This window comes from Lissotriton helveticus, chromosome 10 (genome assembly GCF_964261635.1).
Source record: "Lissotriton helveticus chromosome 10, aLisHel1.1, whole genome shotgun sequence".
In the NCBI taxonomy this organism is placed as follows: domain Eukaryota; kingdom Metazoa; phylum Chordata; class Amphibia; order Caudata; family Salamandridae; genus Lissotriton; species Lissotriton helveticus.
The window spans coordinates 1026850356-1026867881 of NC_136071.1; the positions used below are offsets into that span (position 1 = coordinate 1026850356).

Sequence of the window (17526 nt, forward strand, 5' to 3'; positions counted from 1 at the left end):
TTATCAGCACACCACACCAGTCGACAAGTGCTCTAAGTTGTGGTGCTTCTTTCATTAACATTTGAAACTGTTTTTAAACAATGTCTTATGGAAGAGGCAAATGATATGTACATTTCAACCACGCGCTAGCATTTTGCCATTTTTTGTTTCTTTTTCTAAATTACATTTCTCACAAAATAATTTTTGAAAAAATTTATTGAAGCTTAAAAAAAAATATTATTTTTGTGAAAACCAGGGAAAACGATGTTCTTGTCACAGTTTTTTTTAATGTTTGATTGAATTCTAGTGTAAGACTCGTTCCATATTAGGGGTGTTGGGCAATGTCTCCTGTTGTGATGCAGTCGAATCTAATGCTAGCATCCATGTTGTCTCTTCTTCCCATGCAATATGACAGCATTTTTAAATATTGCGTTTTTCTCTTGTAATGCAACAACATATTACAAGATGCAGCATTTTCTCAACGATAACCAAAACATTCCCCTCCTTTGAATAGGAGCTCCCAATGTAAGCATTTCTTTTTAGTCAATTGAGCACACGGGCAGCTGCATTTGCAGTTTTGTGAATGCAGAGGCAATGTATGCTTATTTTAAGAGTGCACATTCTCAATTAACAGGCCAGCTGTGTGCCACTATCCTATTCTGCCACACATTTTCCCTTTCAAGCTGCAGTAACATCAAAGGTCTGTCCAATTTCCCTTAATCGGTATGTTGCAATGCAAAACATCACTTCTAATCTGGATTTTATTTTCTACTGTTTCCTCAAGAGATTGGAGAACTTTCAGTTACAACAATCTGTAAACCTGACCTCGTGACTTGCGTTTGTCACCTGCACCTATGATAAAAGGTTTGTTCTTGTAGCTGAATGGGCACTGGTACAGGATATGATGTAATGTTTGTTTGTGCTGAGGAACTAGTTCAGTGCATTGAACAGGGATCTGGCGATTCGGGTGTGAAGCCACAAACAGCGAATATATTTTACAGTATGGCAATAGGAAGATGCCTCTCCAAAGATGCTGCAATTAGAGACGTCTAAGGCATGGGAAAACTGGGCAATTGCCCAGGGCCCAAGCCTTTCAAGGGTCCCCTTCAGAAAGTCAACTTTCTCTCTATTTGACCTCTGTCTATTATATTTCATTATCTAAAGCTCTCTGCCTACTTGAGTGCTGACTCTGTACCTCTCTACATAGTGTCATTGAAAGGATTTTTGGGGTCCCAGGCAAGACATATTTCACCGTTTAAAACTGAATTTAATTTTGTTGATATCGTGGGCTTGAATTGGCTGGAAATTAGTGAGAAAATTCAACGTTTTTCAGAATAGGGGCTCCCAAAGTATGTCTTGCCCGGGGCCCCTGAAATCTTTTAAGAGGACACTGGGTGCACTGGGCTAACTCTCGAATTTAAATGGGTTTCAATAAAAAAATCTAAAGCATAGTTGTCGTATTTTCGAAGAAATAAACTTGTATGAATAACTAGCAAAAAAGACAAAGTGATATTCTAGTAGTCTAGTATATAAAAGATAACCCAGCATTGGAAACCCCTAACCCTCACATTGAAAACAAAACATTTGATTTTCGCATATTATTTCTTTGTAAATTAATTAAAATATTTCATAATGTGTGATAGTTCAAATCATAGAAATGCTTAGGCCAGGGTCCCTTGAATTCAGTCATCAATGGTTCAGTGAGGGTCCACAGAAGGCAAAAGCGATGTTATAAATCATAATTGTGATATATATAAGAAATGTATTTTATTCAGAACAAGCCTTTGTTCAGTATCTGACGTGTCTGGGATTTCTTCAGAGCAGAAATAATCACTGTTAGAAATGGGGTTTCTGGTTAGCTAGTCTATGCACCTAAGCCAGACTGAACCTACCTCTCTAGTCAGGGTACAGGAGTTACACATCCAAGATAACCAGTGCGCCCCCCGTTGGTAGCATGGCAGAGCAGTCAGGCTTATCCCAGAAGCAAGGTGTAAAGCGTTTCCACAACACAACACAAAACACACAGAGACAATGAATACACCACGAAGAGACTCCGCACCAAGTTATATAAAAATATTTCTCTCTGTTGTATATCAACACACAGGCCACAATCACAAACCATAAATCACTTTGCCGCGCAGGCAATTGTCATAACAGTACAGGTAGTGCAGTACAGTAATTACTTTTCAGGTGCACATATCACAATATTATCACTGAGCACATATTATGTAGCGCTTGAAATGATACTCTTTGCCCTCTCATTCAAAGGGATAAAACGACAAATCATGACATTAGGGCATAAATATGAAGCAGTTGGGTAATGCACCCAAAACATATGAATGACCCATACTGTGCAAATCGGACAGTGCAAGCATCAGCCCAACCTGTACCACTAAGTTAGGGCATGAAATGCAGCAGTAACACCTGTGGATGAAAAACCCATGGATCAGCACCTGTCACCATAAAAGCATGTATCACAAAATATCCCAATAAGAATATAGGTTGTAGCACACCTGCATGCCTATTGGGGGTTATACAGTAATTCAACACAAAGATACCGTCCGCAGCAGCACCTCCGGGCCTATAACAGGGAATGTGGTGAATCCTCACAGGGAATCGAGGGCCTCTGTTGAAGTTCCACCTTGTCCCGACAATCCATCAACAGTCCCCCAGGTAAGCCTCAGAATTAGTGGGGGGCATACACGCAACACCACAGTTAGTGGGGGAGACTTCTCAGGGTCCCCTCCTGCTTTATGTGGGGAAAGGCAGCTGACGCTTCATGCGGTGCACCTGCAGAACAAGCCCCTGTTCGTTTATGAAAAGGCAGCTGGCAGCATCACTCACTAAATAGCCCTGAGCAATTCCAGCTGCCAGGGAGGGCTGCTGCATGGAATGAAGCGTCCCCTTCTGCTGGCTGAACCCGGAGCGAAGTCTCCGTTGGCTCCACTTTTATCCTAGGACTTAGGCGATGGCTGGGCTCCACCCACCATGACGTTGTCATTGCTAGGTTACTTGGCAGTTAAAAACTGCACACGCAGACCCTGCAGTGGTAGGTCTGAGACACATTTACAGGGCTACACATGTGGGTGGCACAACTAGTGCTGCAATCCCACTAGTAGCATTTGACTTACAGGCCCTGGCACACTGGCATACAAATCAAATATTTTAATCATGGGTAACCAATCAGAATCACAATTTACACAGAGAGACTATGCACTTTAGTACTAATCAGCAATGGTAAAGTGCTCAGAATCTTATAGCCCAAAAAACATGGTCAGAAAAATAGGAGGTAGCAGGCAAAATGTTTGGGGATAAACCTGCAGAAAGGGCTAGGTCTAACAATCACCTCCCTATGCTTGATTAACATGTTGAAGGCCACCTTTCCGGAGGCAGAGAGCATTTTTAATGACATGTTGAGTACAAACATTTGTATTCCTAGAGAGTAGAGAGTCAATGAGTTTCACTTCAGGTTTCCTGGTGCATTAGAGCTCTTCCATTTCTCTTACCTAAAATTGGGAGCATGATATTCCAGTAGGAATTAGAGCCTGGTATAGCGTTTGGCAGACTAGGTAGCCCACCACAAACATTAAGGATATCCTGTCAGCCTACTTACAAGTGGTATTGGATAAAATGGACTGAATAAGGCGGACAGAATATGTGTCACATTTGTGACAGAATAACCTATCTACCAAACTGTAAATCAGGCTTTTAGTTATGATTTAAGTTTGGATGCCTTTCTTTAAAGGCAGTGGATGGTCCATAAAAAAAAAATGAATAAGAAAGATTGAGCACACAGATGTCTAAATCTTTTTAGAAAAAGAAATTCGCCAGAAAAACTGACATTATGTGACATTTACCTTAATATTCTTTACAGAGACAACCACTTCTTTTTAGAAATCTCTCCATGGCAAGGATTTTTAGGACTGAGAAGAAAAACCCCAGAATGGGACTGGCACCTCCTGAATTTTAAGGAGGAACCCTGGGATCTAATTCTCCATTGTTAGAGAAGTGGGCAGGTTTGTTCTAAGGTATAAATACACTTAATTGTTCTCAAAATTAGTGACTGGTAGCTGTAGTGCCCCATTCCCTCTGGTTGAGTGGGAGTGAAGATGTGCCTTGTCTAGGGCAGTGGCGGCTGGTGACATTTGGCAGTGGCGGCTGGTGACATTTGAAAGTGGAGGGCTTAAAAGTTTGGTATGACTTATGTAGTAGCAATGCGGGTAAGCTTAATGCTGGATCCTACTCCAGAGAAAAGAATTGAAAAAAAGATTGGCAAATAGTGCATTTTAAAGGAAATTAATTTATTGATAAAGCAAGGATTATAAAGCCATGAGAACATATGGGTTTGAAATATTAAACACATAAAAAACTTCCCTATATCTTTATGCATTAATATATTGAACAGTTACTGTAATATTCAAATTGTACAACATGACAACATCAGCCTTTTAAAGTGTGTGCTTGCCCAGTGTCGAACTGCATGCGGCATCAACTTTGAAAGAAAATGCTCTAACCAGGTTTTGGGAAGGGCCCAAAGCTGCTGATTACAATCAGTCATATAGAAATATGTGAAGACAAAAAGGTATTGGTTCTCTAAAAGGGAACACGTAAAATAAATTTCTGAGATTCCCACAGTGTGCCACCTGACTGGTATTTTGGTTTCTCTCTGAGATGTAATTGTATCCAGATATATAACACAACTACTGACCTACACATAAAACTGGTCAGTATGATTATCTTTGTCCATGGACTTCAGCTATTTAAGATAAATGAGTGACAACACGGATTAGTGACTGGTAGCTGTAGTGCCCCATTCCCTCTGGTTGAGTGGGAGTGAAGATGTGCCTTGTCTAGGGCAGTGGCGGCTGGTGACATTTGAAAGTGGAGGGCTTAAAAGTTTGGTATGACTTATGTAGTAGCAATGCGGGTAAGCTTAATGCTGGATCCTACTCCAGAGAAAAGAATTGAAAAAAAGATTGGCAAATAGTGCATTTTAAAGGAAATTAATTTATTGATAAAGCAAGGATTATAAAGCCATGAGAACGTATGGGTTTGAAATATTAAACACATAAAAAACTTCCCTATATCTTTATGCATTAATATATTGAACAGTTACTGTAATGTTCAAATTGTACAACATGACAACATCAGCCTTTTAAAGTGTGTGCTTGCCCAGTGTCTTGAACTGCATGCGGCATCAACTTTGAAAGAAAATGCTCTAACCAGGTTTTGGGAAGGGCCCAAAGCTGCTGATTACAATCAGTCATATAGAAATATGTGAAGACAAAAAGGTGTTGGTTCTCTAAAAGGGAACACGTAAAATAAATTTCTGAGATTCCCACAGTGTGCCACCTGACTGGTATTTTGGTTTCTCTCTGAGATGTAATTGTATCCAGATATATAACACAACTACTGACCTACACCTAAAACTGGTCAGTATGATTATCTTTGTCCATGGACTTTAGCTATTTAGGATAAATGAGTGACAACACGGATTTGTTATAAATAATTACCCTTCAAAATGTTTCAGTTCTAATATTTCAATAGTATTGAGGCCTGTGCAAGGAGTTTCGGCCTTCAGTTATGTGTGCTTTATGTTAGATATATGTGTACTTTTTCTCCACACATCTCGTCCATCAGCACATCTTAAACTACCTCTCTTTCTTCATCAGCACCTCTTTTCACTCTTCCCCGAATGCACTTCCTTGTATCTCCCTCACTTTACCACTTCCAAACATACGCATATGATGGAACCACACCCAGCACTCTCCTAAACAGTTACTTGAACCACAGCAGTATTGGATATTTGTACATACAATCACATGCTTAATGCTAATTATATGCTCTTGTAATATTTATACAACATAAATAGTATCAAAGTCCAGGTAATAGCTTATTCTCAAAAATAATACGATCCAGTTTCCGTTCAAAGTAGATTTATTCTGAGGAAACAACGCCTCCAGAGAAAAATCAGCCAACACGTATTTCGTCACTCTTGACTTTTTCTAGGCAGATTCATGTAACAGATCCTGGTGTTAAACTGTCTATTTTAAACCGTTCACTATTTTGATCGGACAGCCTTAGCGTGTAACAAAACGCAAAACCTGTGGGGGAGCTTACCATAGACTCCTTCATGTGCGCTGACTAGGGCAGCTGGCCTCTACATACAAGCGTTATTCAAATTGACTTTTTTTTGTGAATACGATTGCAATAGATCGGAGGCCCCACACTTGACTCTCACATATAAATAGGCCTGGAAGGGCAGTTTCTATCTTGAATATGTTTGAGGGCTGAAAAAATCCACATTTTGGAATAAAATACCTCAGTCACTGGCCTGATCTCTGCCCAGCAGCTCAGAGCTACCGGGACCACCGCTGAGCCCCCTGCATGGGTGTTCAAGGCTGTTGTCGGACCCGTTGGGTGCCCGTGGCTGCCTCTGCCGGTCCCTGCTCGCCACGTCCTTCTGTGGCATTGTTTTGCGTTCGGCAAAACTGCAATTTGGGTAATTGGATTTGGTATTTGGTACAGTTTTTTTGTCCTGTACTGTATTTGTACTGTTCTTCCCTCGTTTTCCCTTTTGTAAATTGTTTGTGGCTTTTCCGAGCCCGTGTTTTCTCGCTTCCCTTTTCCTGCAGCCCCTCCCCCCTGTCCCCGCCCATTCCCGCCTCCCAGCTGATCGTCCCTCCCCCCTCCCCTACATAATGGCAGCCGCTGCAGGGGAGACCTTGACCTTCAGTCACTGGCCTGTTCGCTCCCAGCAGCTCCACGCTATCTGCACTGCCGCTGAGCCCCCTGCCTGGGTGTTCAAGGCTGTTGGCCCTGTTGGGTGCCCGTGGCTGCCTCTGCCGGTCCCTGCTCTCCGCATCCTTTTGTGGCATTGTTTGGCATTTGGTAAATACTGCAAATTGGATAATTGTATTGGATTGGGTATTTGGTACTGTTTTTTTTGTCCTGTACTGTATTTGTACGGTTCAACCCTTGTTTTCCCTTTTTTGTAAATAGTTTGTGGCTTCTCCGAGTCTGCGTTTTCCCACTTCCCTTTTCCTGCCCCTGCGGCTCCTCCGCCTTGTAGGCACCCGTTCCCACCTCCCAGCTGATTGTCCCTCCCCTACGTAATGGCGGCCGCTGCATGGTCACGCACAGCAGGGGTGCCTAAGACAAGACAGTCTGCGCCTGTCCACGACTCGACCAGCGCCAGGAACCCTGGTTTCCCGACCATTCCTCACTACAACACCACCGCCATCCTCGTACTCACCTGCGGAAGACTCAGACTGCCAACAGGCCTCACCACACCCAACCCACGGCCAGTTCTCCTGCCTCCACTGCCGCCAAACCTTCACCTCCATCCCGGCCCTCAAAAACACAGTCGACAATCTAAGATACATCCTCCCCAACGTACGCTCAGTGCACAAACACGCCATGGAAATGTGGAACCAACTTGACTCCCTCTCGCCCGACGTCGCCTTCTTCACAGAGACCTGGACTAATGCCACCTCCACCCCCAACTTCAATACCGTTATCCCAGATGGATACAAGATGCAGAGGAAGGACCAGCCCAACCACTCGGCATGGGGCCTCACCATCGCCCACAAAACCACCCTCCGCTTCACCACATCCAGCAAAACCTTCCCCACCTCCGAACACCTGCATTTCCAGATCCAGACCAACCCCACCGCCACACTCGGAGGAACAGTTGTCTACAGACCCCCCCACCCCGGCTCCCAGACCCACTTTGCCACCACCATCACCGACTTCAACACACGCTATCGCCTCAATGAACTACATACTCATCGGAGACCTGAACTTCCACCTAGACAACCCCAGCGACCCCAATTCCCCCACCCTGCGTGACATCCTCGCCAACATAGGACTCAATCAACTCATCACCACACCCACCAGCTGAGCAGGACACCCTCGACCCAATCATTGCGGCAGGAAACAGCATCCGATTCAGCCACACTACACAAACGCCACCACTGTGGCGGTCAACAAACCCAAGGCACCCAAACCAGCCCCACACCCACCACAAAGGAACTGCAGCAAAGTCACTGACAAGCAACTTAACTCCACCCTCACCCGAGACAACCACACCTGGGCATCTCACGCCAAACTCGCAGCCAGAAAACTCCACACCTGGATCGCCACATGCACAGACATACTCACCCTGTCATGCAACCCCGACAAACAGCGCCCCAGGAATGCCGACTGGTTCACCACAAATCTCCAAGTAGCCAGACGCACCTGCAGGCGCTTGGAGAAGGAATAGAGAAACATCGAAAACTACACCACCCCATACAAGGACGCCATGACGGACTATCACTCCCAAATCAGAACCACCAGGAGTTACTTCATCCACAACAAAGTCCATGCCAACTCTGCCAACTCCAAAGAACTCTTCAGTATCTTTCAGGAATTTACCAACCCACCCAGCAAATCCACAGACATCACCCCGTACCAAGACCTCTGCGATAAGCTTGGAACCTACTTCCACCTCAAGATCACAAACCTCTACGACAACTTTGTCGACCATCCACCAGACGCCGCAATCAGCCCCCCGCCCACACGACATAACAGTCAACCCATCATCTCCACCTGGACGCCGGTCACGGCCAAGGACACTGCCTCGACCATCAAAGGCATCCACTCTGGGGCCCTCGCAGACCCCTGCTCTCCTCACATCTACCACAGAGCCGCAGCCATCATTGCACCCAAGCTACAGCACACCATCAACACCACCTTCACAACAGGCACCTTCCCAGATAACTGGAAGCGCGCAGAAGTCAGGCCCCCGCTCAAGAAGCCCACAGCTGACCCCACCGACCTCAAGAACTACCAGCCCATCTCGCTCCTCCCCTTCACGGCCAAAGTGGCAGAGAAAACAGTCAGCAGGGAACTGACTTGATTCATCTAAGACAACGACGTTCTCGACCCATTTCGGTCCGGGTTTCGAAGCAACCATAGCACCGATACAGCCCTGCTCGCCGCCACAGATATCCGCACCCTTCTGGACCAAGGACACTCCGCAGCCCTTATCCTACTTTACCTATCAGCGGCCTTCAACACCATATCCCACCACACACTCGTCGCCAGACCACACAATGCCGGCATACAAGGTACAGCTCTAGAATGGATTTGATCATTCCTCAACGGTAGAAGCCAAAGGATCAGACTGCCACCCTTCCTCTCCGATCCCACGAAAATCACCTGCGGAGTTCCACAAGGGTCATCGCTGAGCCCCACCCTCTTCAACATCTACATAGCCCCCCTCACAGTCATCGTCTGACAACATGGCCTCAACATCGTATCCTACGTTGACGACACCCAGTTCATCCTCTCCCTCACCAAAGACCCCACCTCCGCTAGACTCAAGTTCCAGAAAGGAATCAAAGACGTCACAATCTGGATGACCAACAGCTGCCTGAAGCTCAACGCAGAGAAGACAGAAGTCCTCGTCCTTGGAACCACCCCTACATCATGGGACAACACCTGGTGGCCGACCGCGCTCGGAAGCCCACCCACCCCTTTGGACCACGCCAAAAATCTTGGTAACATACTTGACTCTTCCCTCAACATGAACCAACAGGTCAATGCTGTCACATCCAGCTGCTTCAACACCCTACACACCCTCCGCAAGACTTTCAAATGGATCCCCTTGAGTCAAGGGGGACAGTCACCCGCGCACTCATTACCAGCAGACTGGACTACGGAAATGCACTCTACGCCGGCAACAAGTCCCTGCTCCGCAAACTCCAGACAATACAGAACACCGCCGCTAGACTCCTCCTCAGCGACCCCCAGCAAGAACACATCAGCCAACACCTGCGAAGGCTTCACTGGCTCCCTGTGGAGAAAAGAGTCACCTTCAAAATCCTCACCCACGCCTACAAATCACTCCACAACAACGAACCCAAATACCTCAATGACAGAATCAACTTCCACGTACCCAAAAGAAACCTCAGTTCTTCCAACCTCACACTGGCCGAAACCCGTACATCCCCAGAGCAGGCAGAAGATCCTTCTCTCACATTGCAGCTAAGACCTGGAACGAGCTACCAATGGACATCTGACACGCCTCCTCCCTAAACACCTTCAGGAAGACCTTCAAGACCTGGCTTTTCGGCTAACAGATCTGCGGAACCCCCCTCCCCTTATAGCGCCTTGAGACCCTTCACAGGTGAGTAGTGCGCTTACAATTCCTGATTTGATATTTCTCAGAAATACAGAAAGAAACACAATATGATTAAATAGCTCACTCTTAAGGGATGCAAGACTAAGGAAAGCTTGAAATAAAAGAGGAATTAAATTGCAGACATGCATGGTTAGTAAAGTTTTTAACACTCATTGTTCGTAAATCAATCCATGTTTTTGGTATTAATGTTGTTAAGGGCATGTCAATGGCATGCAAGACTGCGGGAATGCGGGCTGGAGAGCCATGGTTTTGACTACTATGATCACTAATGTCCACCTTTATCTTGTAAGTAAAATTTAAAAAATACACACAATGCTTTTCTTTTCAGGGTAATATTTCATCAAACCTTGGGAACATACAACTGTGCCTTTAATATCATGTTATAGTTAAAGTCTGCAATGCATGCTCTCGGTCTAGAGACTAAACAGAATGGCCATGCACCTGCAGGGATGACACACTGTCTGCAGACTGCATTAGAATTGCAATGCATTTATATCAAATGAGCCAACATAGCTAAGCTGAACTGGAGAGACTTTAGGTGCAAAGCATATACTTCTCAACAGGACACGAGACTCAGGGCCAGTTTTAATGTCATACAGCAGATAACTGTCTACTGTAAGTGGATTTCTCTCACTTTGTTCTTGACTCGGATATTTGCATCATCTTCACAAGGGAACAAGAACCCTGGCCTGCTCGTATTTTAGGTCCATTTCACGGGGGAACAAATGCAGCAGCTCCACTTCTAACGGGGCCAGCGATGTGAAGACAGGGTCTTTGGTGTCACAGTGGGGAGGTTAGGGTGGTAAGGTATCTCAGAACAACATACATAACAGAAGATTAGCATTCTACCACTTACCATTACCAAGACTAAGGCACCAGATCACACATTCTTGGTTTCACTGCTACATGTGAGGAATGAGAAAGGGTGGGATCTAGGCCTGTGAATGAGGGATGGCTGTTCTCACGCAGAGACTTCAACACCTGAAACTAGGACACTGAAAGTGTCACTGGCCTACAGTGGGTACTGCCAAAAAATACAATGGCAATGATTCCTTGTGAAGGGCTTTAGAACAGTAAGCCCTGTATCACAATTCAGAAAGTTGACTTACTGCCTGGCTTCGACCTCCTACTTATTCAAATGTTCTCCAGAAAGCAGTTAAATTATGCTGATGCTGGGGGCCATTAGCAGCAAAACTCAATTTATTTCCATTCGAACTAGAGTTGGTCATTCTCCTAGCCTAGAGACCACTCTTAGCTGGATAGAGAAAGTAGGAGTGTGTTACTAATCAGCTGAATTATATATCTTTTCAATGTTAAGCAGGCAGTAAATAAATATTCCTTTTCAGGGTGACTTTCAAACAGAGCAGTCATATCATGTTTAGGGCAGTTTCTTAATCTAGAAACGAATCTCAATAAATATTGTATCATACATTAAAAGATAACACAACAGCCATCATGTGCCTTAGCATACATGGTTTTGAGGGGTGTTAGGCCAGTCATCCTTAGGGTGTCTGGTCTTCCCCCATACTTTTTGCCTCCTCACCTCCACTTTTTGCTGTATCCTTTGCTTTGCATTAGGACTCCGAGCCCCTTACCCACTGCTAACCAATGCCAAAGTGCATGTACTTCTCCCTTAAACGTGGTGAAATTGGTGTACACCCAATATTTAGTTCACTTATAGGTCCCTTTAAAACATATAATCTTTATAGAATATCGGATGAGGTCAGACGTTTTACACTGGACATTTTCTTCAGCTCATTACATTGCACAGGTAATTCTTACGAATATCTTACAAAAGTATTCTTGCGAGGTTTGGATAGTCCATTGTTAAGTAAAATAGGGACATGCTCACAGGAATTCACTGCTCAAAAAGTGTAAATTGTTCAGTCAGCAAAACATAAAAATGCTAACCCTTCTCTCTCATCCAGTCCACTGTAATCAAAGAAGATATTTGATTCTTCTGCCAAAGCTCGCTCAATGACCCGAATGGTCCGGTCAAAGTACATCAGGAACTCTTCTGAGTGCAGCACTTGTTGTTTTTCTTCCTCTGTCAGCTCTCTTAGGGGAACTGTAACCACCACAAAGAGAGAAAAAAGAATATTGATTTTATTCGATTGAAAATTGCTTTCAAAAGTTGTATAGTGATGAGTACCAACGCAACATTGATGTATCCTTAATGGTGCGTTGTTCCTCAATAATAGTTAACAATAACTAAGGTTGATGACAGCATTAAAACAAAGTGTTTAGAAATCTTACAAGGTGGGAGAAGAACAAATCACACATTAATGGCCACTGAGAATGACAGACAAATCACCATATAAGCATAATCTCATCTTGCCTTCATTTGCCCATCATTCAATCATTAACTCAACATATCTTGCTCTAGGGCAGTTGCATCACCCTGAGCCCTGATTGATCTCTACAAACAAAAATGGCAATTTCGAAATTTTCTGAAGTAGGCAAGGATAGACAGATTTTTGTGTTTAGGGATACATCATCTCATATTAATAGGTCGAATGAGGATTAGGACTTTACTGGTTTGTCTTTCCAAATTTTGCAAGGGACTATACGTGAGCTTTGGCACCAGATATGTGTTGGTTGCTGACAAAGTAATCCAGTTTATTAGTCTGCTTGATTTGGTAGATGGTTCAGCATACTTTGTGGGGAAAGAGTGCTGGAAAATGAAGGTAGTCAAGTTGTTGCAGGGCTTGTATATTTCAACTACTCTTGATTGGTCGGGCAGGCTTCTGCATGGTGCTCAGGGCTCTATAGGAGATGTGCTCCAGTATTTCAATGTGAGTTGTTACATCGCAGGCACGTACATCAGGAGTCTTTACATCACAGGTAAATTTTAAGTAGATTACTTCACAGGCCTTTACTCCACAGGTAAGTTATTTTTCATGTGCTAAATATCTCTTTTAGCATTATCAATGTATACATATGTTTACGTGTGTGCATTTATATATTATATAAACATATACCCGTATATAATAACATGGGAAGGTGATTTAAAATTATTTTTAAATGTATAACTTTAAAACTATTTATTTACAAATAACTATTTATGTAACTTATTTCATGTATACAAGTTAAAAAAAGTTATTTATTAAATAAGTTAATTAAAAGGGAGTATTAATTAATATTAAGGATTAAGTAATATTATTAATAAAATATTTGATTTAATATATAAGTATATGATTTAAAAAATATATTTTTATTTTACGGTTTGGATTCTAAGGGTAACTAGAGGAGGCAAGGGTTGAGAGTCTGGTAGTTTTTAGGGGTGAGCAGTAGTTTTTAGAGTTCAAGGAGGGGTAGTATTTAGGGGTATCTATGGGTGTTTTTAGGGTTCAGAGATGAGTAGAGGTCCGACATATTAAGGGGTTATTAAGGTTCAGGAATAGGTACTGTTTAGGGATGCTAGGGAATTTTAGGGTTCAGTGATGGCTATTGTTTATGGGCGGATATGGGTTTTTCAGGTTTAGGGATGGGCACAGTTTAGGAGTAATAAAGGGGCCTTAGGGTTCAGGAATGCTTAGGGGCAATATAGGACTCTGAGGGCACTGGGATGGAGAATATATTTAAACTAAATAAGATAAGGAAGAGAAGATGACTGGCATCAATTATGTCAATATTGCAAACTTAAATTCGAAATGTTTATCTTTTATCTATATGAAAGCATGTTTCAAAGTTGATTCTGTTCAGTTGATTCAAATATTTGTTTTTCTGTAATAGCATTAACTATGTGCTGGAAATGACACCTACTAAAGTATACAAAATGTAATGGATGGAATGGTTGAATTAATCTCAGCCACTGGTAATTACTCGGGCCTCATCCAGTCCATTGTTATTTTGCACACCATACCACCTTAGTTGGGATCCAGCTTTATGCACATCCAACTTGGCCCTGCTCCAATGGAAACAGCCGAGCCTGAGCTCCAAGCTAGGTCCTCTCTGACCCGAAACACGAGCAACCCCGGACTGGTTGTGCCCTTGTTGTATGCTCATCAGTCAGTATAGCTTGATTCCAGTGACAGTGTGCACAAGACTCACGTCTGGGCATATCCGTCACACTTAGGGAAACATACTAACATATACAAAAAACGACGGATGGAATGCTTGAATTAATTTAAGCTACAGGTATTTACTCGGGTCTACATTCCAGTTCATCGTCATTTTGCACACCATGCCACCTCATGTGGGACACAGCTATATGCAAATCAGTATTGACCCTGTTCCAATTGGAACAGTCCAGCCCTAACTGCTAAACCAGGTCCTCCCTGAACCGGAACACAAGCAACTCAAGACCGATTTTGCCCTCGTTGCGGTCTCATCAACCAGGTATAGCTTGGTTCCAGTGACACAGTGTGCATAGAACTCACGTCTGGGCATATCCATCCCACTTAGGGTGACATACTAAAGTATACAAAAAGTGATAGATGTAATGATTGAGTGAACCTCAGCCACTGGAAATTACTTGGGGTCGCACCCCAGCCCAACATTATTTTGCACAACATACCACCTCACTTGGGGCCCGGTTATATGCAAATCAATCTTGACCCTGCTCCAATGGGAACAGTCCAGCCCGAACTGCCAAGCCAGGTCTACCCTGCACCGGTAACAAAAGCAACACAGGAATGGTTTTGCCCTTGTTTTGGGCTCATCAGCCAGGTCTAACTTGATTCCAGTGACACAATGTGCACAGGACCCAAGTCTGGGTACACCCGTCCCATTTAGGGCTACATACTAATGGATACGGAAAGTGATGTATAGAATGCTTGAATTAATCTCAGCTACTGGTTATTCCTCGGGCCATATTTTAGTTTGTTATTTTACACATCATCCCACCTCATTTGGGATCCAACTATATGCAAATCAGTCTTGACCCTGCTCCAAAGAGAACAGTCCAACCCGAACTGCCAAGCCAGGTCCTCCCTGAACTGGAACACAATCAACCTACGGCTGTTTCTGCATTTGTTGGCTCATCAGCATGGTATAGCTTGGTTCCAGTGACACACTGAGCACAGGACCCATGACTAGACATGCCCGTCCCACGTAGGACAGCATACTAAAGTATACAAAAAGTGATAGATGGAATGCTTCGGTGGAGCTGGTGCAGTCTCTGTTTCAATGGTGCTGTTGCAGTCTCACTTTGGATTTTAATGGGTCGTTGCATCCTCTCTTTGTGTTTCAGTGATGATGGTGTGATCTCTCTTTTGGATTTTATGGTTCTTCTGCAGCCTCTCTGTGTTTAATGGTGCTGGTACAGTCTGCCTTTTGGCCTCACTCCAGAAGGCCACCTTAATAGTGAGGCTCAGGGACAGTATCATCAGTACCCATCAGAAGAACGGTCCGACTGCTTGACGCACATTGGAGACTTACCAGCAGAATTCATCTATGCAGGTTTTGATGATGATCTCCTACTATAATGACAAATGCAAACCTTAGTGGAAAATAGTCACTGGCAATATTTGAACATCCTCAGGTACTCTAAGCCAGTGTCATCTCAGAGACGGACAACAGTGCAACTAGATGAATTAAAATGGCTATGATAGTTAACCATAATTATTAACCCCAGCTATATGCCAATGCCATATTACTGAAGGGAGTGGTACCACCAGAGCCCTAGATGCAAGCATTACTAAAAATAGATGAAGGATTGTACATGGGTCCCAATATTTATTGATCAAGTTTTGCTCTCTAAAACAATGGCTTATGCACAATTGAATATACGGCAAGAGTTGATTGAGGATCAGTGGTGATGAAGTGAGCATAGGAGAATACCCAGAGCAAGTACAGAGGGCCGAGTACGACTGCTCCCTTCAGTCGACTATTAACGTATACATTAAACAAAAAGACTCACTTCCAAATGCCTTCCTATGCCTCTCAAATGCCTTTGATTTTATTGATAGCTTGATAGGATTTAGTAAATTGGCATGCAGATGAATGACTATCGCTTAGGCAACCCACGTGCCACACACATCCATCACTACAAGGGAACTCCATGGCAGAAGGAGGCAGCTGACAAATAGCTTCCCGGGAACACAGGTGGAGGCAAGGTTGTTTTCTCATCAGCTTTATATAAACTGTGCATGTTGTCAGGAGGCAGAACAGTCACTGCTCCAGAAACCATCTGCTGATCCAGCCATTCTTTTCAACTACAGACCCATCTCCCGCCTACCATACCCAGCAAAGGTCTTGGAGAAACCAATCAAGCGATGCCTCACCAAACACCTCAGAAACCACCAGTTCCTTAATGCTACGCAGTCCTGACTCAGGACCCAGCACCACACAGAAAAAGAGGTCAGTGCCGCCACAGACGACATCCGCATGATCCTTGAGAGATGAGACTTCAGCCCTCTTTAATTAGGACCTCTTTACAGCATTTTACACAGTCTGACACCCTATCCTTCATCAGGCACCTGCACATGATTTACATCCATGGACCCAGTCCCACTGGATCTGCTCCTTCTTAAAGGATACAACACAAGCTGTCAGCCTGGCACCTTCGGAAGCCCGCAAACTCGTCTATGGAGTGCCTCATGTTTATCGCTCAGCCTCACCCTCTCCCATGCATAAACACACAATTAATACTCTCCTTCTCCGGCAAGACACCCAACACAAGAAACAAGTTCACTGCCTACATGACCGAAGTCGCTAACTTGATGAAAGCCAAATGTCTCAAGCTCAACACCAACAAGACAGAAGTAGTGATTTTCAGCTCACAGTGGGAATCCAACTTTTGGCCAGCTTAACTTTGACCCACACCCAGAGCCCATGCCAGGAACCTCGGAATAAACAGGTAATGGTTTGAAGGAAATGTTGAATGTGCTGTGGTAAAGACACTGTAGACTTTTCGGTATACCGCACAGAACAGTGAAAATTCTATGCGAACAGCATATATATTCATAAAATACAAGTTGTTGAAATGTTTTGCTTTAAAAAAAAGCATCAATGTATTCCCCTCTCACACATACTTTTATTTTAAGGTTACATCCATGCCCCTTCTGGGACTAATGCTCTGGAGCAATTACCTTGAAAATGCAAAGGTTTCTCTGTAATTGTCTATAATATATTTTCACGCATTAGCTCTCTTTGATCCTTGCTTTCACACACCAAGTCCTTTCTTTTCGATCCCAAAGAAATATGAATGAGTGATGAAAGTACTTACCCCAAAGCCCAGGTTCATCTGAGAGAGGCCAGAGTGTCTTCCCAAATTATGCCTGACAATGGCTTACTTGGATCAAAATTAACTTACTACATAAGAAAAACACATAACAACGCCTACTGCTGCTTTGATGCGACACGTCAAATGCCAAGATATCCATTTGCCAACATCTATGATCATCTGTGCTTGC

General features: G+C 43.8%; 1 protein-coding gene across 3 annotated transcripts in view; it reads right to left on the reverse strand.

Moving 5' to 3' along the window:
- Positions 1-17526, reverse strand: part of DYNC1I1 (dynein cytoplasmic 1 intermediate chain 1) — a 2048030-nt gene that overhangs the window by 666786 nt on the left and 1363718 nt on the right. For all 3 annotated transcript variants that reach the window (XM_078663722.1, XM_078663723.1, XM_078663724.1), the window contains exon 8: positions 12080-12236. In XM_078663722.1, the coding sequence (XP_078519848.1) occupies positions 12080-12236 (157 nt within the window). The remainder of the gene's footprint in view (positions 1-12079; positions 12237-17526) is intronic.